At 47.7% G+C, this 19,363-nt stretch overlaps 8 protein-coding genes across 12 annotated transcripts; 3 read left to right on the top strand and 5 right to left on the bottom strand.

The window, feature by feature from the left end:
- Nucleotides 1-78: 78 nt before the first annotated feature.
- LOC119551184 (beta-1,4-N-acetylgalactosaminyltransferase bre-4-like) lies at nucleotides 79-1,436 on the bottom strand. Its single transcript, XM_037860388.1, has one exon. It carries the CDS (start codon nucleotides 1,335-1,337, stop codon nucleotides 366-368), a length of 972 nt encoding a protein of 323 aa, XP_037716316.1. The 5' UTR covers nucleotides 1,338-1,436; the 3' UTR covers nucleotides 79-365.
- Nucleotides 1,437-2,385: 949 nt separating this feature from the next.
- LOC119545649 (probable cleavage and polyadenylation specificity factor subunit 2) lies at nucleotides 2,386-10,523 on the top strand. Of its 2 annotated transcripts, none has more exons than XM_037851385.1 (3): nucleotides 2,386-2,581; nucleotides 8,037-8,203; nucleotides 8,257-10,523. In XM_037851385.1, exons 2-3 carry the CDS (start codon nucleotides 8,055-8,057, stop codon nucleotides 10,376-10,378), a joined length of 2,271 nt encoding a protein of 756 aa, XP_037707313.1. In that variant the 5' UTR covers nucleotides 2,386-2,581; nucleotides 8,037-8,054; the 3' UTR covers nucleotides 10,379-10,523. The 2 variants fall into 2 exon arrangements, with proteins under 2 accessions (XP_037707313.1, XP_037707305.1); XM_037851377.1 differs by having other exon boundaries at nucleotides 2,386-2,782.
- LOC119545674 (beta-1,4-N-acetylgalactosaminyltransferase bre-4-like) lies at nucleotides 4,371-5,342 on the bottom strand. The gene has a single exon (XM_037851406.1). The coding sequence runs from the start codon at nucleotides 5,340-5,342 to the stop codon at nucleotides 4,371-4,373; it is 972 nt and encodes a 323-aa protein (XP_037707334.1).
- On the bottom strand, nucleotides 10,393-12,455 carry LOC119545663 (pre-mRNA-splicing factor Slu7). The gene is made up of 4 exons (XM_037851393.1): nucleotides 11,785-12,455; nucleotides 11,493-11,721; nucleotides 11,250-11,433; nucleotides 10,393-11,186 (listed from the first exon to the last, which is right to left on the bottom strand). The coding sequence occupies exons 1-4, from the start codon at nucleotides 12,383-12,385 to the stop codon at nucleotides 10,473-10,475; spliced, it is 1,728 nt and encodes a 575-aa protein (XP_037707321.1). The 5' UTR covers nucleotides 12,386-12,455; the 3' UTR covers nucleotides 10,393-10,472.
- Nucleotides 12,456-12,485: 30 nt separating this feature from the next.
- LOC119545678 (FK506-binding protein 2) lies at nucleotides 12,486-13,244 on the top strand. Its single transcript, XM_037851419.1, has 2 exons — nucleotides 12,486-12,714; nucleotides 12,781-13,244. The coding sequence occupies exons 1-2, from the start codon at nucleotides 12,568-12,570 to the stop codon at nucleotides 13,048-13,050; spliced, it is 417 nt and encodes a 138-aa protein (XP_037707347.1). The 5' UTR covers nucleotides 12,486-12,567; the 3' UTR covers nucleotides 13,051-13,244.
- On the bottom strand, nucleotides 13,135-16,344 carry LOC119545643 (zinc finger protein 420). The gene is made up of 5 exons (XM_037851364.1): nucleotides 16,120-16,344; nucleotides 15,649-16,061; nucleotides 14,686-15,592; nucleotides 14,046-14,627; nucleotides 13,135-13,988 (listed from the first exon to the last, which is right to left on the bottom strand). The coding sequence occupies exons 1-5, from the start codon at nucleotides 16,249-16,251 to the stop codon at nucleotides 13,242-13,244; spliced, it is 2,781 nt and encodes a 926-aa protein (XP_037707292.1). The 5' UTR covers nucleotides 16,252-16,344; the 3' UTR covers nucleotides 13,135-13,241.
- A 239-nt stretch (nucleotides 16,345-16,583) lies between these two features.
- LOC119548501 (transcription initiation factor TFIID subunit 12) lies at nucleotides 16,584-17,978 on the bottom strand. 4 transcript variants are annotated; one of them, XM_037855800.1, is made up of 4 exons: nucleotides 17,847-17,917; nucleotides 17,652-17,696; nucleotides 17,228-17,468; nucleotides 16,649-17,162 (listed from the first exon to the last, which is right to left on the bottom strand). In XM_037855800.1, exons 3-4 carry the CDS (start codon nucleotides 17,393-17,395, stop codon nucleotides 16,842-16,844), a joined length of 489 nt encoding a protein of 162 aa, XP_037711728.1. In that variant the 5' UTR covers nucleotides 17,396-17,468; nucleotides 17,652-17,696; nucleotides 17,847-17,917; the 3' UTR covers nucleotides 16,649-16,841. The 4 variants fall into 4 exon arrangements, with proteins under 4 accessions (XP_037711737.1, XP_037711712.1, XP_037711728.1 ...); XM_037855792.1 differs by lacking the exon at nucleotides 17,652-17,696 and having other exon boundaries at nucleotides 17,847-17,978; XM_037855809.1 differs by lacking the exons at nucleotides 17,228-17,468; nucleotides 17,652-17,696 and having other exon boundaries at nucleotides 16,584-17,162; nucleotides 17,847-17,947.
- Nucleotides 17,979-18,029: 51 nt separating this feature from the next.
- On the top strand, nucleotides 18,030-19,333 carry LOC119548493 (heme oxygenase). The gene is made up of 3 exons (XM_037855772.1): nucleotides 18,030-18,307; nucleotides 18,372-18,877; nucleotides 19,043-19,333. Exons 1-3 carry the CDS (start codon nucleotides 18,151-18,153, stop codon nucleotides 19,268-19,270), a joined length of 891 nt encoding a protein of 296 aa, XP_037711700.1. The 5' UTR covers nucleotides 18,030-18,150; the 3' UTR covers nucleotides 19,271-19,333.
- Nucleotides 19,334-19,363: the final 30 nt, after the last annotated feature.

Below are 19,363 nucleotides of genomic sequence, written 5' to 3'. Positions count from 1 at the left end.
TTCTACTTAGACAATATTAAAATTAACTTAATTTTAAATATAAATTATAATCGAGTTTCCAAAAGAAAACACATTGCATTTCACATTTTACTCCATTTATTTTTGGCAGAGGCAGAGCGTGCTTAACGTGGCGATACCCGGTTAATCTCATACATCTGCATTGTACTTCAATTACAGCTTCGACTCCTCCCATCCTTTCCAGCTTCTTAGCCTAGTGAGTGAGATATCACGATCGATTCGGAACGCATTGTCTAAGGCGGCAGCTAATCGGATGCTAAGCTAAGTGCACCCATGTGTAAAACAACTAGAGGTACCGACTATTTAAACGTTTGGCCTACAAGCTAAAATATAACAATAACTGGCTCTCAGGTCTCCACCAGGATGTGGGTAAACAGGCTGTGCATTCGTCGCTCCACCTCCTTGTACACCAGCGAGTTGAGTCCGTCCGAGTGCTGGCGCATAGTCGCCGCCCTCAGGAGCGCCACCCGGTTGGCATTGGGCCGCTCCGGCTTGTGCTTCAGCATGGTGTACTCACTGAACTCCATCGCGAATCGACAGATGTCGATTTTCTTCGCCTGCAGACGCTCGTAGAGATCGTCGTCCTCGCCGCCCCAACCGTGATACAGATTGGACATCCCATTGATCTGCTGGAACTGGACGGTGTTGATGGCCACCACGCCGCCGAAGAGACCTCGATAGGGCAGTCGGAATCGCCAGTGATCCAGAGCGGAGCACATGTGCCGTGGCCGCTCGGTGCAGGCGTATATCTGGCCCGAGTTCAGGGGCAGCAGGTCCACGTCGTGAAGGATCAGGCACGGGAATCCATACTCGGCAGCCACCTGGGCGCCGATGTTGAAGAGCATCGCCCGGTTGAAGGGCTTGTGATCGAACTGCTCGACCAGGAAAATCCGATAGTGGATCAGCTGCTGGGGCAGGTAATTGTGCATGTAGGTGAGGAAGGCGTGGAGCTGCTCCTCGCGCTGCCTGTACGGCACAATGATGGCGGTGCTGTAGCGTGCCTGACATCCTTCCGGACGGAATTCACCTCCAGGATGAATTTCCGCGCCCCTCTGCACGGAGTCGTGGTAGTGGGCCAGGTGGTAGACGAACCTGTTCTCGGCAATGATCTCCGAGTAGTCGCATTCGAAGACCTCTTGCAGGGACACATTCCTGGTCACCTGCGTCAGCAGAGCCTCCTCGATCCTCGATTCCTCGATGTACTCGTAGTGGGAGGCAAACCGGAAGGGCAGGCACAAGTACACGATGAGGGTGATCAGCCCGATGGCGAGGAGCAGGTCATAGATGTGGAAGCTCCGGAGCCAGAGCCGCACAAACATCGTTGGCAGGAACTCTTGACTCAGCGGTATCTGTGGGAACTCCGCATCCTAATAGCGGACGCAATCGAGAATCGCGGGCGGTTGACGAATAACAGCTGACGACCAGGGGCGTCACTCATCATCCACAGTGAAGCCGCTGTAAGGCGAATTGAATACTTAGTTACCCATTATTGGGTCGATAAAAAAATTGTTTTAAAAACTTATTTTTCTTAAATGTATTTATAAGTTTATGCATTTTGTTATACACCTTAATTATGCCTTTAATTTGTAAATTTCAATTAATATGTAGAAAAGTTATGTATATATATGAAAATGCTCTTATATAAATGTTAATTCACTTTTTGGAGCGTCCACTGTTATAATTTTTTCTGCTGTTTACTTTTTTGGCGGATGGATATAAAAATTCCAACTGCGCCCTTGCCTATTAAAATACAGATATGATTTATTGTTGTACGAATGTATGAAAAAGTTAAACAAACATTAATTTTGAGTCATGGATAAGCAAATGATAAGGTCATAAAACGCCAAATTTATATTTATTTTTTATTCATTATTTTCTACAAAATTTATATTCGATTTAATATAATAACAAGTACGATTTACCAAAGCTGCATAAAACCTGTATGTAAACAATTTTTGAGTTACAATTTTATTTCTTATAAAACTTGTATTATACAATTCTAATAAGGCTTATACCCTCTGCACACTGCTGCTTAAAATCCCTGTTGCAATTTTATGCGAATTCCTGTTCATATAAAGAATCTCTGATGTAAACAACTGATCGGCACTTCTGTTTAAAAATAAAATATAAAAGTAAATGTTTAGATCTCGCATGAACTAGAACCTATAACCTATAACACAATAAAGTCAAGAGTCGTATAATTTTATGGGGAGTTCCCTTTTTATTTATTTGAGAAATTTAAAAACAAAATGAACTATCGCATGAAAATATCGATAGCTTAAAGGCATTTTTCTCATTTCCAAGAATGGCATACTATTGGCGGCACAAGCCTCTATCGACGAGCAACCACACTGGAATCGAAAAAAATCTTTGAACGTAACGCATCGACGCTCCGCTGTCGACGAAAATCGCGAAGGACGGATAAGCTGCGCGAGTTTAATGGAATAGTTTGCAATCGAGTTGATCGCCAGTTATCGCTTCCGCACTGCCTCCTGTAGGCTCTCAAAGGATATTCGGCACAGTTTCCACGAGGGAAATGCAGCCCCAGTGATGAGCACAAAAAGTGAGAAAAAAACGAAATAAGCGAGAGGAAAAGTGTCGCGGAAGTGGATCATTTTTTTCGCGAACCCGATATCGCCGATAGAAAATGCTTGCAGGGCTAAACACACCAAACGGATTTTGGTTGGATAAAGTTTCTGTGACACATGTTACTGTTTCAGTAGACACCAATTTCCCTCATCAGCGATCCTTTACATTCCCAAAGGAAAGTACGATAGACTGGACAGTTATTGTTTTTGCAACGCGTTTCCTGGTTTCCCTTTTATGGCTTATATCTTTATTAAATCTCTTACCGATGTTTGCTGATCAGCTTATATAATATGTTTGTCAATTTTCCTCGATATTCTGTTATTGGCAATCCATTTAGAAGATTACGTTCTATAATGCTCTTTCAGCAAAAATTCCAGAAAAAGTTTAAGGATATCTTTTCAATGAGTTGCACATGGGTCTAATGAGCCAAACCAGTACCCGAATTTTTTATTAGTTTCTTCAACACATATAACATTTTTTAGTATATTTAACTGATTGGGGAAACTGTAAATTTCTTTTTGGAATATCTCTACATGAAGTGTTGTTAGTTATTTTTTTGCTGACATTTGCAAAATATTTCTTCGTTAAGACATTTCGGAAGAATACTAGCCAGTCTATAAGGTGTCGCATTTCGTTCTCCGAAGTTCTCAAAATTGCAATCGTCTTTAACAGGGAACAAGAATGGAAGAAAGCCACAAAAGAAAGAACTTCTATGACAGTTTTGCTTTACTAACTGAAAAGCAGTTGGCATTTTATTTTCCACTCTGCTCCTCTGGAAAATAAAATAGTTATCAAGGGGGTTTTGATTGAATCGACTAGTAGGTATTGATTGTGATATTCTGTTTTTACTTTGATCATCACAAATAAAGTCTATTTTATTGCAAGTCTTAATAAGACCTTTGATACAAATGGCCCTTGGAGGCAGTTTTAGCTTCGTGGCCATTTTGTTTCAATATTTCAGCATCAGCCTTTCAAAATTATTTCTTTTTCACTGACCACCCCCATATGACTATTATTTTGAACCGGCTTAACTGAAAGATAATTAGGGTCAAGTCCTAGCTCTTCAGTAGGTATACTGAAGCACTCAAGCTTAAAGTGCCTTTTACAGACCAACGTTAATATTCTAAATTTTAAACTGTCAAGCTAAATATCTTTAAAGCGTTCTGGGAATCGGAATGGCTTCTTTATGACCTTCGCAGTTTTTAACAACTCAAATTCTGTATTAAGTAATATAACATTAGTACAATACAATATAAAAAAAACAATATTTGTTATTCTAAGTAAGAGAGAACGCTAAAGCAAGTGCCTCAACGATTTATAATCATACAGAAAATCGGATGCTTACGAAATATCACTAGCGCCACAACTGCCGGGCACAATCAAGGTGAAAGTTTGGCCCTTTAGTTGGCGATACCCTGTTAATCTCATAAAACTGCAATTAAAGCGTCAATTTAAATATAAATTATAATCGAGTTACCAAAAGACAACACATTGACATTAACAAATGAAAAAAAAAAGTGAAATGCAGAGGCAGAGCGTGATTAACATGGCGATACCCTGGTAATCTCATGAAACTGCAATTAATGCGTCGACTCCTCCAATTCTTTCGAGCTTCTTAGCCTAGAGAGTGAGATTCCTGATCGTTTCGGAACGCATTGTCCAAGGCGGCAGCTGATCGGATTCTAGTGCACCCAAGTTTATAACAATTAGAGGTGCCCACTACGAAAACGTGTGGCCTACAAGCTAAAATATAGCAATGGCACTCAGGTCACTACCAGGATGAGGGTGAACAATCTGTGCAGTCTTCTCTCCACCTTCTTGTACACCAGCGAGTTGAGTCCGTCAAAAGGCTGGCGCAAAGTCGCCGCCCTCAGGAGCGCCACCCGGTTGGCATTGGGCTGCTCCGGCTTGTGCTTCAGCATGGTGTACTGACTGAACTCCATCGCAAATCGACAGATATCAATGTTCTTTGCTCGTAGACGCTCGTAGAGATCGTCGTCCTCGCCACCCCAGCCGTGATACAGATTGGACATCCCGTTTATCTGCTGGAACTGGACGGTGTTGATGGCCACCACGCCGCCAAACAGACCGCGATAGGGCAGGTGGAAACGCCAGTGATCTAAGGCAGAGCACATGTGCCGTGGTCGCTCGGTGCAGGCGTATATCTGACCCGAGTTCAGGGGCAACAGGTCCACGTCGTGGAGGATCAGGCACGGGAATCCATACTCGGCAGCCACCTGGGCGCCAATATTCAAGAGCATCGCCTTGTTGAAGGGCTTGTGATCGATCTGCTCGACCAGGAAAATCCGATAGTGGATTAACTGCTGGGATAGGTAATTGTGCATGTAGGTGAGGAAGGCGTGCAGCTGCTCCTCGCGGTTCCTGTACGGCACAATGATGGCGGTGCTGTAGCGTGCCTGACATCCTTCTGGACGGAACTCGCCTCCAAGATGAATTTCCGCGCCCCTCTGCACCGAGTAGTGGTAGTGGGCCAGGTGGTAGACGAACCTGTTCTCGGCAATGATCTCCGAGTAGTCGCATTCGAAGACCTCCTGCTGAGACACATTCCTGGTCACCTGCTTCAGCAGAGCCTTCTCAATCCCCGATTCCTCGATGTACTCGTAGTGGGAGGCAAACCGGAAGGGAAGGCACAAGAACACGATGAGGGTGATCAGCCCGATGGCGAGGAGCAGGTCATAGATGTGGAAGCTCCTGAGCCAGAGCCGCACGAACATCGTTTGAAGGAACTTTTTATTAACGGACGGTTATTATATAATTGTCGACGGACGACAGTTCATCTGATAGATCCTAAGATAGTTTTAGTATATTTGTCGAGAAATGTATGGATTTGATCTCGACTTGTGAATGGTCATATTGGGCGACCATTATTTCCCGCCATGAATTTAAGCTTCCGCATTGATTGATACCTACGGCCGGATTGATGCCGCACTGTGTATGCCATACATAAAGAGGAGGCTCGTAATCCTGTCACATCGGCATAGTCTTACGGAGATGATTGTGTAACATTATCGCGCCCAGATGAAGCATCAAAATGTGGATGCATCGATCACTGAGATCCGGACAATGTCAGGGTACAAGCTGCGCAGTGATATCGGCAAGAGCTTCGGGGGAGCTGACAGGATGGCCCAACGATTTGGTGACGTGTTTGAGCCGGAAAGTATACAAGGAGAGCTCCCGGGCAGAGGTATCGAGTGCGTTTTTAATTGCCCAATAAACCCGTTTGAAGGAGGAGTCTGGAAGCGATTGGTGCAGACGTCAAGAGGGTCCTGCATCTCACATTGAAGGAGGTGGCACCGCGGGATCATGTTCTGGAGAGTTTACTGATCGAGGCGGAGAATATAGTCAATTAGCGACCGCTCACCCACTTGCCGGTGGATGCGGACCAGGAAGCGCCTCTGACGCCGAATGATATACACAGAGGAGTAGCCAATTTGCCGGACACGCCTGGCGAGGACGTGAAGCTGCTCGAAAGCGGCACCGTATATGGAAGAGGTGGGTCTTGGTTATTGCTTCGCGAGAAGTAGTGACATGGTCTTCGTTTGCGATCCAGCCTTGCCCCGAAGAGATTGGCGGAAGGGGATCATCGAGGAAATCTATCATGAAGTGGATGAGTGATCCGAGTGAGCGACTATCTAGGACTATTATGCGTCCCATCTCCAAACTTGCAGTTTTGGATTTGAGTGACGCGGTTCTTCACGAGTTGACGGATGTCGACGGACGATAGTTCAACGATAGTTAGACGATAGTTTTAGTATATTTATCGAGAAATGTATGGATTTGATCTTAACTTGTAAGCGGCCATATTGGGCGGCCATTATTTGCTGCCATCAATTTAATTAATTTGAACTGAGGAGGACATACTGCGGTAGGCTTAGATTACAGATTGTGGTAGGTTATGTTGTAAGTGAATATTTTCAGAATAAAACAACTTCACAACGGCAGTCTGCCTGCGTAATCTTTCTTTTCGCGGGGTGGAAACCGGCCGTTAAAGGCAACTACGTGGGGCCTGCGAAAATAATATTATACATATATAACAAGGAAGAACGCTATAGTCGAGTACCTCGACTATCAGATACCCGTTACTCAGCTAAAGGGACCAAAGGAAAATGGAGAAATGCAAGCAGCAAATGCGCCACCTACCGGCGGTAGACAGATTTAAGCGTTGTGGACATTAGAGTGGGCGTGGCAAAGTTTTTTTTAAATCAATTGATAGGTATTGACGAGACCAATACATTTAAGTTAAAATTTTTTATCTAGCACGAAAATTGTGGGCGCCACAGGCTTGGGCGGTTTGTGGGCGTTAGAGTGGGCGTGGCAAACTTTTTTTTAAATCAATCGATAGGTATTGACGAGACCAATACATTTCAGTTTAAATTTTTTATCTACCATGAAAATTGTGGGCGCCACAGACTTGGGCGGTTTGTGGGCGTTGGAGTGGGCGTGGCATATTCGCGTAATAAACTTGCGCTGCGCTCAAGCCTACGGAATCTAAATCTGAAATCTCGTTTCTCTATTTTTGATATTTTCCGAGATATCCGCGTTCATATTTACGATTTTTTGAAGTTTGTGGGCGGTTTGTGGGCGTTAAAGTGGGCGTGGCAAACTTTTTTTTAGGTCAGTCGGTAGGTATTGATGAGAACAATACATTTCAGTTAAAAATTTTTGTTCTAGCATCAAAACTGTAGGAGCCACAGTTTTGGGCGGTTTGTGGGCGTTAGAGTGGGCGTGGCACTCTTTTGAAACAAACTTGCGCTGCGCAGGAATCTCAGGAATCTGCATGCCTAATCCCAGTATTGTAGCTCTTATAGTTTCCAAGATCTCAGCGTTCATACGGACAGACGGACAGACGGACATGGCTAGATCGACTCGGCTAGTGATCCTGATCAAGAATATATATACTTTATGGGGTCGGAAACGCTTCCTTCTGCCTGTTACATACTTTCCGACGAATCTAGTATACCCTTTTACTCTACGAGTAACGGGTATAATAATATATAATGAGCGTCACTCATCATCCATATTGGAGCCGCAGTAAGGCGATTTTTAATCTTAGTTAAGCATTACTAGGTCATTAAATAAATTCTTTTAAAAATTCTTCCAAAATATTGGAAATTCCATTATATATTTAGAAAAATTAATGTATTCGAAAATCCACTTAAGTGTAAGTTCTAAGAAGGCTTAAAATGTCAAACCAATTAGTTTTTTACTATAAATTTTAACCCAAATTAATAAGTTAAATTTTAAATATTTTAAAAGTAATTGTGGGGTATCCATCTGTTCTTTTAATTGATATTCACTGTGTAAACAATGAAAAACAATCTGGCAACGCTTTCAGAGTTTGTTTCGCATCCCTGGACCGGCGAAGAACTGCGAGTTTTATACTTCATTTTCTTGTTTTTAATGTGCAGGCGCTTTAATTGCTTAAAATGACGTCCATTATTAAGCTGCACACTATATCCGGTGCGATGGACGAGTCGCCGCCGTGCTATATCCTTCAGATAGACGATGTCCGGATTTTGCTCGACTGCGGGTGGGACGAAAAGTTCGATGCCAACTTCATCAAGGAACTAAAGAGGTAAACTTAAGGCAAATTCGGGGGAACAATGATACATTTTTGAATATTCCCAGGCAGGTGCACACCCTGGATGCCGTCCTGCTGTCCCATCCGGATGCATATCACCTGGGCGCCCTGCCGTACTTGGTGGGCAAGCTGGGGCTGAATTGCCCCATTTACGCCACCATTCCCGTGTTCAAAATGGGCCAAATGTTCATGTACGACCTGTACATGTCGCACTTCAACATGGGCGACTTCGATCTCTTCTCGCTGGACGACGTGGACACGGCCTTCGAGAAGATCACGCAGCTGAAGTACAACCAAACGGTTTCGTTGAAGGGCAAGGGTTATGGCATATCCATAACGCCCTTGAATGCAGGACACATGATCGGCGGGACCATCTGGAAGATTGTCAAGGTGGGCGAGGAGGATATAGTCTATGCCACCGACTTCAATCACAAGAAGGAGCGCCACTTGAGCGGCTGTGAGCTGGACAGGCTGCAAAGACCATCGCTCCTCATCACCGATGCCTACAATGCACAGTACCAGCAGGCTAGAAGGAGGGCCCGCGATGAAAAGCTGATGACCAACATCCTGCAAACGGTGCGTAATAATGGCAATGTACTGATTGCCGTAGACACAGCAGGGCGTGTCCTGGAGCTGGCCCACATGTTGGACCAACTGTGGAAGAACAAGGAATCTGGTTTGATGGCCTACTCACTGGCCCTCCTCAACAATGTGAGCTACAACGTGATTGAGTTCGCCAAATCCCAGATCGAGTGGATGAGCGATAAACTCACAAAGGCCTTCGAGGGAGCTCGCAACAATCCCTTCCAGTTTAAGCACATCCAGCTCTGTCACTCGCTGGCGGATGTCTATAAGCTGCCGGCCGGTCCAAAAGTAGTGCTGGCCAGCACTCCAGACTTGGAGAGCGGATTCACAAGGGACCTCTTTGTGCAATGGGCCAGCAATGCCAACAACAGCATTATCCTGACCACTCGCACCTCTCCCGGCACTTTGGCCATGGAACTGGTGGAGAACTGCACGCCGGGCAAGCAAATCGAGTTGGACGTCAGACGAAGAGTTGAATTGGAAGGCGCCGAGCTAGAGGAATACATTCGCACACAGGGCGAGAAGCTTAATCCCCTTATCGTAAAGCCCGATGTCGAGGAGGAGAGCAGTTCCGAGTCTGAAGACGACATCGAGATGAGCGTCATTACGGGCAAGCACGACATTGTGGTCCGGCCGGAGGGTCGTCATCATTCCGGCTTTTTCAAGTCCAACAAGCGTCACCATGTGATGTTCCCCTATCACGAGGAAAAAGTCAAGTACGATGAGTACGGGGAGATCATCAATTTGGACGATTACCGTATTGCCGATACGGCGGGCTACGATTTTGTCCCAATGGAGGAGCAGAACAAAGAGAATGTAAAGAAGGAGGAACCGGGCGTGGGAGCTGATCAACAGACTAACGGAGGCATCGGTGATAATGATGTGCAGCTGCTGGAGAAGCCCACTAAGCTGATAAACCAACGCAAAACCATCGAGGTGAATGCCCAAATCCAGAGGATCGACTTCGAGGGTCGCTCCGACGGCGAGTCCATGCTAAAGATCCTCTCCCAGTTGCGACCACGGCGGGTTATTGTCATCCATGGCAATGCGGAGGGCACCCAGGTGGTGGCCAAACACTGCGAGCAGAATGTCGGGGCGCGAGTTTTCACTCCCCAGAAGGGGGAAATCATCGACGTCACCACTGAGATCCACATCTACCAGGTGCGCTTGACAGAAGGACTTGTGTCCCAGCTGCAGTTCCAAAAGGGCAAGGACGCGGAGGTGGCGTGGGTGGATGGTCGCCTGGGCATGCGTGTTAAGGCGATCGAAGCACCCATGGACGTCACGGTGGAGCAGGACGCCGCCGTGCAGGAAGGCAAGACCTTAACCCTGGAGACGCTGGCCGAGGATGAGATTCCGGTCCACAACTCTGTGCTTATCAACGAACTGAAGCTCTCCGACTTTAAGCAGATTCTCATGCGCAATAACATCAACTCGGAGTTCTCCGGCGGCGTGCTTTGGTGCAGCAATGGAACTCTGGCTTTGCGGCGCGTCGATGCCGGCAAAGTGGCCATGGAGGGTTGCTTGTCCGAGGAGTACTACAAAATCAGGGAGCTGCTCTACGAGCAGTACGCGATCGTTTAATATTAAAGATGACGTTTCTCTAACTACTTGCTTTTTTCTGTTTTATAAGAGAAGAGTGTGTTTAAGTTTAAGTTGATTAGTTGTATTTTATTGTCTACATAAACTGCAGCATGGGATCTTCCTCCCTCGGCCGCTTCTTTTTCCATTCCTCAATCTCGTCTTCTGTGGGCGCCTTCACATCGTACATGCTGTTGTACGCCCGCTTGCGATCGTCAAGTTCCTCGGGAACCCCTTTTTTCTTCGACTTCTCCTCCTCCTCCATGGCTTCCTTGTACTTGGATTTCTGTTTGCGCTGCTCCTTAGCCTTCTTTTTCTTCTCGCGCTTCTTTGACTTCTTCTTGGACTTTTTCTTCTCGGGTTTTACTTCCTCCTCTTCTGATGAAGAGGATTCTGAGCTCGGAGCTGAGTCTACTTCGGAGGCGGGCCTTTCTGGTGGCACTTCTGGTACCTTAAATTGAACTTGGGTTGCGGGCTCTGCGGCAGCTACTGTGCTGGAGCTGGTGGGATGCTGTTCCGAGTAGCCCTCCGGCTCCTGCATGCCCACACAGTAGGAGTTCTTGATAAAGGACTTGCAGCACTTGTAGCCCCAGCGACCGGCGTTCCAGAAGCTGCCCCAAACGGTCGTGTGGTTGTTGATGTACACATCCTCCTCGTAGATACTGCGCGCCTTGGGCTTTTCTACACCCTTGATCACTTTGCCACTGCGGGAATACTCGATGTACTCCTCGGTCTGGGCCAGCAGCAGCGACTTTGGCGGCACCTGCAAGTGCTCCTCGCCCCCGTACTTCTCAACAATGTGCGTTTTAGTCTGTAAATCCAAACAAATGTGTTAGTAACTGTGCAGTGGAGATCTGATCAAAGAGAAACGTACACTCGACTTGAACTGTTCCTTCTTTTGCTCGTATTCTTTCTGAAGCAGCTCCAACTTGGTGGGTTCGGCCAGTAGATGGACATCAACTCCCTTGCCATGAGCCTCCCAGGCAAACAACTGGGCGGTGGCCTGTGCTGTGGTGTCTCCAGAAAAGCGCACAAAGTTCTCGCCGGCAAACTCAGCTCTGCAAGAATGAAAGGTTAAAAATATATAAATATTTTTGGATAATATTCATCTACATACTCTTCCTCTGGCACTGCGGGATTGGGATTGTCACGCATGGAGCGCGTTTTGGGATCGTAGTAGGCTGAGTTCGGGTCCAAGTTCCTCAGGTACTTTGCTGTGTCTTCGCGGATACGCAAGTTGCGCACCGTGATGCGCTGTTTGGAGTCCACCTTGGTGCCCGGCATGTCCACCTCGTCCACATATTTGTCCTCGTTGCCCTCCTCATCGGATATTTCGGCATCGGGATCTGGGGGGTTGGAAAAAAGTGATATTTTAATAACTTTCGGGACTAATAGAGTGTTTATCGTACCATTTTTGAGCTTCTCTGCCTTCAGCTGTCGCTTGGCCTCCTCCACCTTTTCGTACTCTTCGATGATCTCTCTGTGGTTGGCTGGATCGTAGCTGCTCCAGCGGTCGCGTTTCTCGTCATAGTTGACCGCTGCCTCATTGACCAAGTGCTCGTCGTGGACGACGATGGACTCGGCATACTTGGCTTGGACCTTGCGCGGCCGTTCCAGGCAATCCTTGCGTTTGTGGGTAACCGCACCGCAGTTTTCGCAGGCGCCTTTGCGGAACTTGGTGATGATGCGTGTCGTGTTGAGTCCCTTGGGAGCCCTCTTGTCCAGCTGTCCCTGCTCATCCTCGTGCTGCGGCCGCTGATGCTTGAGTGTAGGTCCCGCCGATCCGTAGTACCAAGGAGCATTGGATATGTACTGCGGAATATGCGGATTTATGTCGCGACCCTCTTCGTCCACGGCGGCTGGAGCTGTTCCCGCTTTCCGGGCCTCCTCCAGCTCCTTAGCCTTGCGCCAGTCCTCGCGGGACTTCTTCTTGGGCTCCTCCTCCGCATCCTGGTCGTGCTTGCTCTGGATGATCTGCGAGACGGGCGTGCGCATGGGCCCCGAGCTCATTTTGCTTAAATTATTTTATTTATTTATTTTTCTTAATAGCCTGGCAATCGTTATCGATTATTGAACAGTGTTGTTAAACGGAAAGGCAGAACAAGTGTTGGACAACCATTAACCAAAGTCGCAGCTCGCAGTGGATACATTCATTTTTAAAAGATACGATTTTGTGCTAAGCTCCTGATAAGATGAAGCTAACTTATTTTCTCCTAATAACCGTTTTTGTGGCCGCCTCTGTGGCCAGCGAACCCAAGGTGAAGATTGGGGTCAAGAAGCGCGTGGAGAACTGCACCCGGAAGGCCAAGAACGGTGACCTGGTCCACGTACACTACAGGGTAGGGCAGATCAGATAAGGAGCATCAGCAGCCCAAAACCTAACCCCGATTTTGGAAACTTTCCAGGGCACGCTGCAAGATGGTTCCGAGTTCGACAGCAGCTACTCCCGCGGCACTCCCTTCTCCTTCACCCTAGGGGCCCGCCAGGTGATCAAGGGCTGGGACCAGGGCATCCTGGGAATGTGCGAGGGCGAGCAGCGGAAGCTAACGATTCCCCCGGAGCTGGGCTATGGAGCCAGTGGAGCGGGCGGTGGAAAGATTCCACCCAATGCGGTGCTCTTCTTTGACACGGAGATGGCCAAAATCGAACCACGTTCTGGTTCTGAAGAGCTGTAGGTGAGGCACATGTCGCCATTCCAAGCTAAATCCAAAGTTTACTTACAATATGGTTTTTCCCATGTCACCTTTTAAAACATGTACTTTTGTGTTCACTTATATACTCTTTTATATTGTAATCTAAATTGTTTTGGCAATGGTTTCTCATAGATGCCCCGCCATGACCATTAGAATAAATGCCATTTTTTATACTAGACGAAGTGGCGTCGCATCAGCCTGTGTTTCTCCAGCGTGCTGCTCTGGATGAAGCGTTCGCCGCAGGTGCCGCACACGAAGGGACACTCGCCGGTGTGCTGCTGCAGGTGGAGCTTCAGGTCCTTGGCCTGGCGGTAGCTCTTCTCGCAGTAGGTACACTTGTGCGGCTTTAGGCCGCTGTGGGTGAGCATGTGGCGTTTGAGCTTGTCGGAGCGGGCGAAATCCTTGCCGCAGACGGTGCAGTGGAACGGCTTTTCGCCGGTGTGCATTCGGCGATGCGAGGCCAGCTCCGAGTGCCGCGGAAAGGCCATCTCGCAAAGGTCGCACTTGAAGGGCTTCTCGCCAGTGTGCCGACGCATATGGGTCACCAGAGCCGCGGCGGATCTCGTCTCCCTGCCGCATAGGGAGCAAAGGAAGCGCTTGATCGCCTCCTTGCGCTTTCGGTCGCCGTTAACGTGCACATCGCGGATGTGGTTGTTCAGACGCGACTTCATCTGGTAGGTGCGATCGCAGTGCGGACACTGCAGCAGCGGCACTCCGTCTTCGGCGGCGTCCTTGTCCAGGTCACCGGCACCAGACGTTCGCTTAGCGCCCGTCGGATTGCTGGCGGAGGATTGGCTGTGCTGCAAAAGAACGTGCTGTTCCAGGTTCTCGGGCCACATGAACTTGTAGGAGCACTTATCGCAAGGATGTTTCTTTTCTGTACTGCTACACTGGCCCTGCCGGTGATGATCCATAATGCTCTGAAAGATTAGTTCAGTTACGAAGGTGTTGGAAGGAAAGGCAAGCCAAAAACCCACCTTGGAAACACACTTGAAAATGCAGTCATCACACTCGTGTGGCATTTTGTCGAAACGATGCATTGTCCGCTGATGCTGAATCATCTCAAATTTCCGCTTGCATTGCACACTGCACAGCTCGCAGATGTAAACGGGACGACTGACACCACTTGGCTGCATCTCGTCCTCGGTCTCCGAATCCTCCAGCTGTAACTCAAACCCGGACTCATTTGTTATCGAGTAATTGTGTAGAGAGTCGTAGCTCTGGTGCAGGGACAAAGAAAGCTTTAGCTCCAGCTGAATGTGGGCTCGCAGGTCCACAATACGATCAAAATGCAGGTTGCACATGCGGCAGGTGATGCGCTTTACTCCATTCGGCCGCGAGGTGGCAGCAATCAAGGTTTCGGCCAGTGGAATGTCCTGTTCCTTGAGTCCGTGCCTCTTTAGGTGCTTCACCAAGTAGTCGTGTCGGTAGAACTTGCGACTGCACCACTGGCAGGGGATCAGCTTCGATTCCTCTGCATGTACGCTAAGCAGGTGAACGGTGAGGGATTTCTTTTTGTCAAAGACCCGCTTGCACTCGGGGCACTCAAAGGTCTGATTCTGTAAAGCAGATATTTGTAGTGTTTTGTTTAGTAGGTTCTATCACAAAGTAACTCACTGTAATCCTGTGCTCGCGGAAGTGTGTTTTCAGGTTGTGTTTCCATCGGAAGCGAAGCGGGCATTTGTGACAGAGAAAACGTTTCTGCGCATTCCGGCACTGCGATTCGTTGTGGTGCCGCAGCAGCTGCAGGCTCACAAAGCGTCCATCACACCGGCCGCAGACATGAGGAGCCTCTGACCAACTGTGGTTCTGCCGCTGGTGGTCATATAGCTGATATTTTCGCGGGAACTTCTGCTGGCATAGTTCGCAGCTGTAGCTGGCCTTGCGCCCCTTCTTTCGACTTTTTTGCTGATCCTCGGTATCACCGTCCAGATCGCTATCCGTCTCCGAGCTGTCCAGGTCCATTTCGTAACCACTTTGGTTGGTTATCGAATAGAAACGCTGATAGATGCCTGCCGCCAAATCCTTGCGAATCAAACTGATCAACTGTTCCTCACCGAGATCCTTGGAGTCCGGATAAAACAGCTCCGCCATCTCGTGCGGCTCCACATTTGGCCGACCGCCCATGCTGACTATCTCGGGGTGCTCCTCCAAGTGCCGCCGCAGATCGGCAATCTTATTGTACTGGCTCTGGCAGATCATGCACTCAATAAGCTTATAGCCATGCGGCTTGCAGAGATTCAGATCCACCTCCTTGGCCTTCTTGTGTTCGCTTAAGTTGGCCGATCGCTTGGAGATCCGATGGACTTTCAAGTGCGCTTCGAGGGCTTCGCTGCGGCTGAACTTACGAATGCAGAGTGAGCAGGCGAACAAGCGGGTATCCTGCTTGTGTACGCGGATTTCGTGGCGTTTTAGGAACTCGGCTCGTTTAAAGCTTCTATGGCAGTCCTGGCATTTAAAATCAGACTTCCTTCCTGTCTTCCACTGTTGAATGCGCTTATCCAACGGCAGGTTATCCAGAGAGCTGCAATTTGTTGTGGTTAAGTTAAAGCAGTAAGGAGTGTTCCAAGTGTCACCCACTCGTCGTCTTCAAAGTCCGATGCGAGATCGTCTTCCGAAGGCTTTTGTACGCTTCTTGGATCCGTTTCAAGCTTCACCATTTCAATCATCGTCAGAGGATCCACAGACTTCTTGCTCTCCACGTCCATTTCGTCCGGTTCCGGGATCTCGGAGCAAGTCATGCTGACATCGTTGTCGCCACAGTCCTCGTCCTCCGTCTCCAGCTTGACCTCCACATGCTGCTCGGCACACAGTTCCATGGGTGCCTCCTGAAGGCAGTCGGTGGTCGATGGAGCAGCTCCGTTCCTCAGGTGCTTCATCAGCAATTCGTTGGCGGCCAGCGCCTGCTTCACATAGCAATAGGCACCCAGCAGTTTCTTGGTGCATCCGCTGCACAAGCACTGCGGCAGCTTCTGGCTTCCGCTGGCATCCAGCTGAAAGCAAGGGAACAGTTTAATCTTTGGGTTAATTTATTTTCCGAGCTTTGTTTACATTGATTTCCGTCAGCTCGCAGAGAATCTCCGAAAGCAGCTTGTCCGGATACTTTTTCGAGGGCGTGGCCAGCTTCAGTAGGTTGTCGGTGTCCGTGGAGTCGCAGGTGCGACAAATCACCGGCAGCTTCATGGCGAGCTCCTTTTTCTGGCCAATTGAGAGCCTTTCTAGGAAAATTCCAAGTCAACAATCAGAAAAAACATTATTGATGGTATGACCTTAAGGCAAGATGTAAAATCCAATTTACTCCGTTGAGAAAAATACCAAGTTACTGAAAATACCGAAACTTGGGTGCGTTCAGCAAATATCACGGTTTTATGATTGGTTATGAATAAATAGCAGTGATTTTTTAAACACCATTATTATTTAAACAAAGATATATTTACTGAATTAAATTCTATCGAGATATTTGTTTGATAGCTTATTTAGTTGTTCTGTATTTAATTTAGTATTGTTTCTTCAAGTTTTCATTACATATACCACTGATTTAATTGTTTTATTAAAGATCACGGTTTTTGACGGCGCCCAATTGTTTAATGTAAAATCATGTGTGTACTTTTATTCCTTTACAACTACGATAGAACGGGGTAAATTTGTTCTTTAGTCTACATTGGAGCTTAAAATATAGTTTGTGGCATGTGCGCGGGTGGCATACGCATACGGAATTCCGGCCAACCGACACCAAGCCTCGACCCGATCCTGCCTCTTTCGATCCTCTAGCTCTAGTACTTCTTGATCGTCTTCCGGATGAGGGCCAGGCGCTGTTTGTGAGCCTCCGTGACGGCAGCCCGCTTGTAGGGACGCAGTTCGTCCGTGCCGAAACCGGGTATCCACATGTTGTACTTGCGCTCGAAGTGCAGCTGGACGTCGCGCACCTCGATCTTGTTGGACTTGCGGTGCTTGGCGAAGGCGCTAGTTGACTTCACGGTGTCCTCGACAAAGTCGTCGATAATCTGGAGCAGCAGCTCCTCGACATCCTCGTCCAGCTGCGTGGTGGTGTCCACCTCCCGGACCAGCTCAGTGAGACGCGGCTTGGTGAGCATCTGGAAAAAGTGGCCGAATGGTTAGGTAAGATTAGGAACACTACGGGTGTACTCCAGCAGCTTACGGGGGTGTTCTCGGAGCCGCCGGCGGATGCTGTGTGATTGGATGACTTGCTACCACCGGATGGGGTGCCCGAACCCGTACCCGTGCCCAAACCGGAAACCGGACCGCCGTTCTGCGAGGATGAGTTGCTGTTGTTGGTCATCGGACTGTGCTGGGAGGGCGAGGCCATGGGTGGGTCGTGGTGGTGCCCGCTGGCGGACGATGTGGAGTTGTGGTGCAGGTGGTGCTCGGCGTCGCCGTTGCTATCGAAAGTGGTAAAGAGATCCGACATTGCTTTTTGGGTTTCTTCAGAGTCAAATCAAGTGGGTGGGCAGACAGGTGGGTGGAGTGGGGCGGTGGGAAGGTAGGGAAAGGGGGGTGGTTTTAGGGGGCGGAAAGAGTGGGTGGGTAAGAGTGCAGAACCAAAGCCAAAAGCGTTATTGTACTTGTTGTTGTTGTTGTTTTTGTTGTGTGTCGCCCTGCTTTCTCAACTGCAGTCGGTGTGTGTTGTGTGGGTGTGTTTGATTGCAAGCGAAATGAAAAAAGAATAGTAGGTTGTAAATTTCATGTGTGGTCTTGAGTATTGCTCGTTTTTCGTGTCAACTTAAATTTAAGGTCCTCGTAGCAGAGGCCACACTTACAATTGTTGCGGTCTAAACACTTTTCTCTTAAACTTATGTTTTTCCTAAATTTCTAAACAAAATAAAAATAATCAAGCTACAGCAAAAATATAGAATAAGACCATTTGTGAATTACATGGAAATGCTGTACTGTACAAACTGCTCTTTGGCATTTTTTATTATTCATTTTAGTATATTTCCGTTGAGCGGTCACACTGGCCTGGAGTTCAAAACAAAACAAAAACAAAGGCGTATTTTCCGAATATCACGCAGTTAAAATATAAATCGTACTTATTTATTGGAAAAGTAGCTACGCAAAAGCACCATGTCAACGCCCGAGGCAACAACAGCGGACAGTCAGTCGCCAGAGAATGTGGAGGATGTGGAATTCGTGGACATGGCCTTCACAAAGGAGTTGCGTAAAGCCACAAAGGATGTGCATAACCTGACCGATGTGCTGGTCAATGCAAAGTTCGCACTAGGTGGGTTTACTCTACCATTCCTTAACTATATATGCATTATACTATGTTCCTCCCTTTTCCCCAGCCCTTTCCGATGACGAGGTCTGGTACGATGGTCTTTTGGCCTTCTACGAACTGTACAAATTCTTCGAGACTCATCTGCCGGAGCGCCTGCTGCCCAAGGAATTCTACAGGACAGCGGCTTTCGAGCGGGATTTCGACTACTTCTACGGTTCCGATTGGAGGGAGACCTACGAACCCCGCCCCGCAGTGAAGAAGTATCTGGAGCACCTGGAGAAGGTTGCCGCCCAGAACGAACTGCTATTGTTTGCCTACTCCTATCAGATGTACATGGCCTTGATGTCCGGCGGACAGATGCTGCAGAAGAAGCGCATGATTGCCCGTAAACTTTGGATCTTCTCGAAGGGCGCCGACGAGGAGCAGCAGAAGCAGGCCGACAAGGAGGCCGAGGTGGCCACCGCCAGGGCTGCAGATGCCACTTTGAACGAAGACGACTTGCAGGCCAGACCAATGCCCGCACAGGTTACCATTTGTCCCCCTGGCTGCGAGGCCACCTATTTTCCCGAAAAGGTATGTACAATAGTCACTCGCTCTTTAATACTCTCTTTACATAAGTTATACATAAATTGGAGCTGCAAATTGCATCCATAACACTCGATGATATTCCTGATGTTACACCTTTTTCATATGGATAAGAATATTGATAGATAGTAATTTCGAATACCTTTCTTATAGATCTCTGTTCTAAAGGCCAAGCTCAGGCGCGTTTTCAACAATCATTATGGAGCTTTTGACGATGATCTGCGCGCTGCTTTCATCGAGGAGAGTCGCAACGTATTCCGCTTAAATATAGAAGTAGTGCGGACAATCAAGGGCGTGAATCGTGCCAATCTTAGGAAGCTAGCCCTCGCTGTGATCTTCGTTTCTAGTATTGTACTGGCCGTAAAGTTTGCCCTTAAGTAAGACAAAAAATATAATAAAAATGTTAGCTCCCTCGGGCAGGATAGAATTGTGATCACACATTTATATAGTCGTTTGTTAAAATAGTAAATATTC

Source organism: Drosophila subpulchrella, chromosome 3R, assembly GCF_014743375.2.
Source record: "Drosophila subpulchrella strain 33 F10 #4 breed RU33 chromosome 3R, RU_Dsub_v1.1 Primary Assembly, whole genome shotgun sequence".
In the NCBI taxonomy this organism is placed as follows: Eukaryota; Metazoa; Arthropoda; class Insecta; order Diptera; family Drosophilidae; genus Drosophila; species Drosophila subpulchrella.
Note: the sequence above shows the minus strand (reverse complement) of the source record. Positions and strands in the feature narration are given on the sequence as shown.